This window comes from Orycteropus afer, unplaced genomic scaffold, assembly GCF_000298275.1.
Source record: "Orycteropus afer afer isolate SDZICR_OR568_19922 unplaced genomic scaffold, OryAfe1.0 scaffold00524, whole genome shotgun sequence".
Classification (NCBI taxonomy): domain Eukaryota; kingdom Metazoa; phylum Chordata; class Mammalia; order Tubulidentata; family Orycteropodidae; genus Orycteropus; species Orycteropus afer.
This window is the reverse complement of record NW_006922111.1, coordinates 234,900-236,423: the sequence shown is the minus strand read 5'-3', so window position 1 is coordinate 236,423 and position 1,524 is coordinate 234,900. Positions and strand designations below refer to the sequence as shown.

The 1,524-nt window shown below is 56.4% G+C and overlaps 1 protein-coding gene across 1 annotated transcript in view; it reads right to left on the bottom strand.

The window, feature by feature from the left end:
• Positions 1 to 1,524, bottom strand: part of FAM118A (family with sequence similarity 118 member A) — a 19,994-nt gene that overhangs the window by 17,015 nt on the left and 1,455 nt on the right. Inside the window, exon 3 of the mRNA XM_042782930.1 lies at positions 945 to 1,197. Within this exon, the coding sequence (XP_042638864.1) occupies positions 945 to 1,197 (253 nt within the window). The remainder of the gene's footprint in view (positions 1 to 944; positions 1,198 to 1,524) is intronic.

Genomic DNA, 1,524 nt, shown 5'->3' with positions numbered 1-1,524 from the left:
AGAAGTGGCACACACGTGACTTCCCCATCAGGCCCTTAGAGACCACTTCCTCCTTCCCTCACTGGCCAAGCATGCTTGTCACAGCAAGAGTTGGAACGGTTATCTCAGAGCATGAGACGGAGAGATTGGCGGTCAGGACGGGAGACTAGGCCCCAACGCTGTGAGCCTCCGTGCTCCCCTGGGACTGTCCCACAAGCTTGTTCATAAGAAATGCAGTTAAGCCACGACAGTTTGGGGTCTTCTTCAATACAACAATAAGCAATGTGAAGAAACCTGCCACAGCCTCCGCCACAACGCCCAGCTGACCGGCACTGGGGCCTGCACATGGTAGCTGCCCTCTCACCGCACCTACTCCCACGGAGGACCCAACACTGCCTTGTCCCTGCACCCGCCCCCATGGAGGACCCAAACTGCCCACCTTACTGGCCCTAGGGCCTGCACAGTGGCCGCCCTGTCGCTGCACCCGCTCCCATGGAGGACCTGGCCATGCACCTAAGGCCATGCACCTCATGCATCACCAAAGACATGCTAGACCATGTCTACCAGCAGACAAGCTGTCTCCCCCATCTCAGATGTTTTCCAGGAATAACTCATCATCTACAGATACAGCTGCCCTGCTCAGAGAAGATACATCTAATGGTCCCTCCTCCACTCACTGAACAGAAAGCCCCCATGTGCACACCCAATGGTGCATGATGACCCCTCAGACCATCTTGCCACCCAGCTCCATTGAGTTGGGGTGATTTCAGAAGCCCCACACAAAACCTGGCATCACCAACATCTCACAAGATGGCATTGTGATGGACTACAGGATTCTGGGCTTCTCAGCCTGACCTGCCCAGCAGTGAACAGTAGATGCCCCCAGAAGACTGGCATTAAATTCAGGCTCACTCGCCTGCCCCAGGACCAAGTTAGTGCCAAGGAAGCCTGTCAGCGAGACTCACAGGTGACATCTTGCGGATGAGGTCATGGGCGACAACCAGCAGGTCACGGTCCTTCATCACCTTCCTCCGGAACTCGGCGATGTCCCCGGGGTGCAGCACCTCCAGCTGCCCCGCAGCCTCAATCACGGCCTCAATGCAGCCTCGCCAGGAGCGCAGGGCCGGGATCCCTGGGGCCACAGCTGCACTGACACCTGTCCCGATGACCAGGAGCAGCTGCTGGGGCTGTTTCCGGATAAGGCTTTTTAGAAACTTTCTACTTAAAAACAGGGAGGGAGAGAACAGACATCAACGTGGAGGCACTGCAACTGCAAGGAACAGCCACGTGTTTGGGAGCGTGGGGAGCGAGCGCTAGGCCAAACACAGCTTGCCGCCCGCACCTCAGTGCACTCCGTACGCTGCACCACTGGGCGACATGGCCTGGGCGTTCTAACCCCACGCACTTATTCCACATGGGCTAGCCTCATTTCAAAGGCGCTCTAGCAGCACAATGGTTAAGTGACTGACTGCTAACCAAAAGGTCAGTAGTTTAAACTCAACAGCTGCTCCGTGGGAGAAAAATGTGGCAGTCCATTTTCATGAA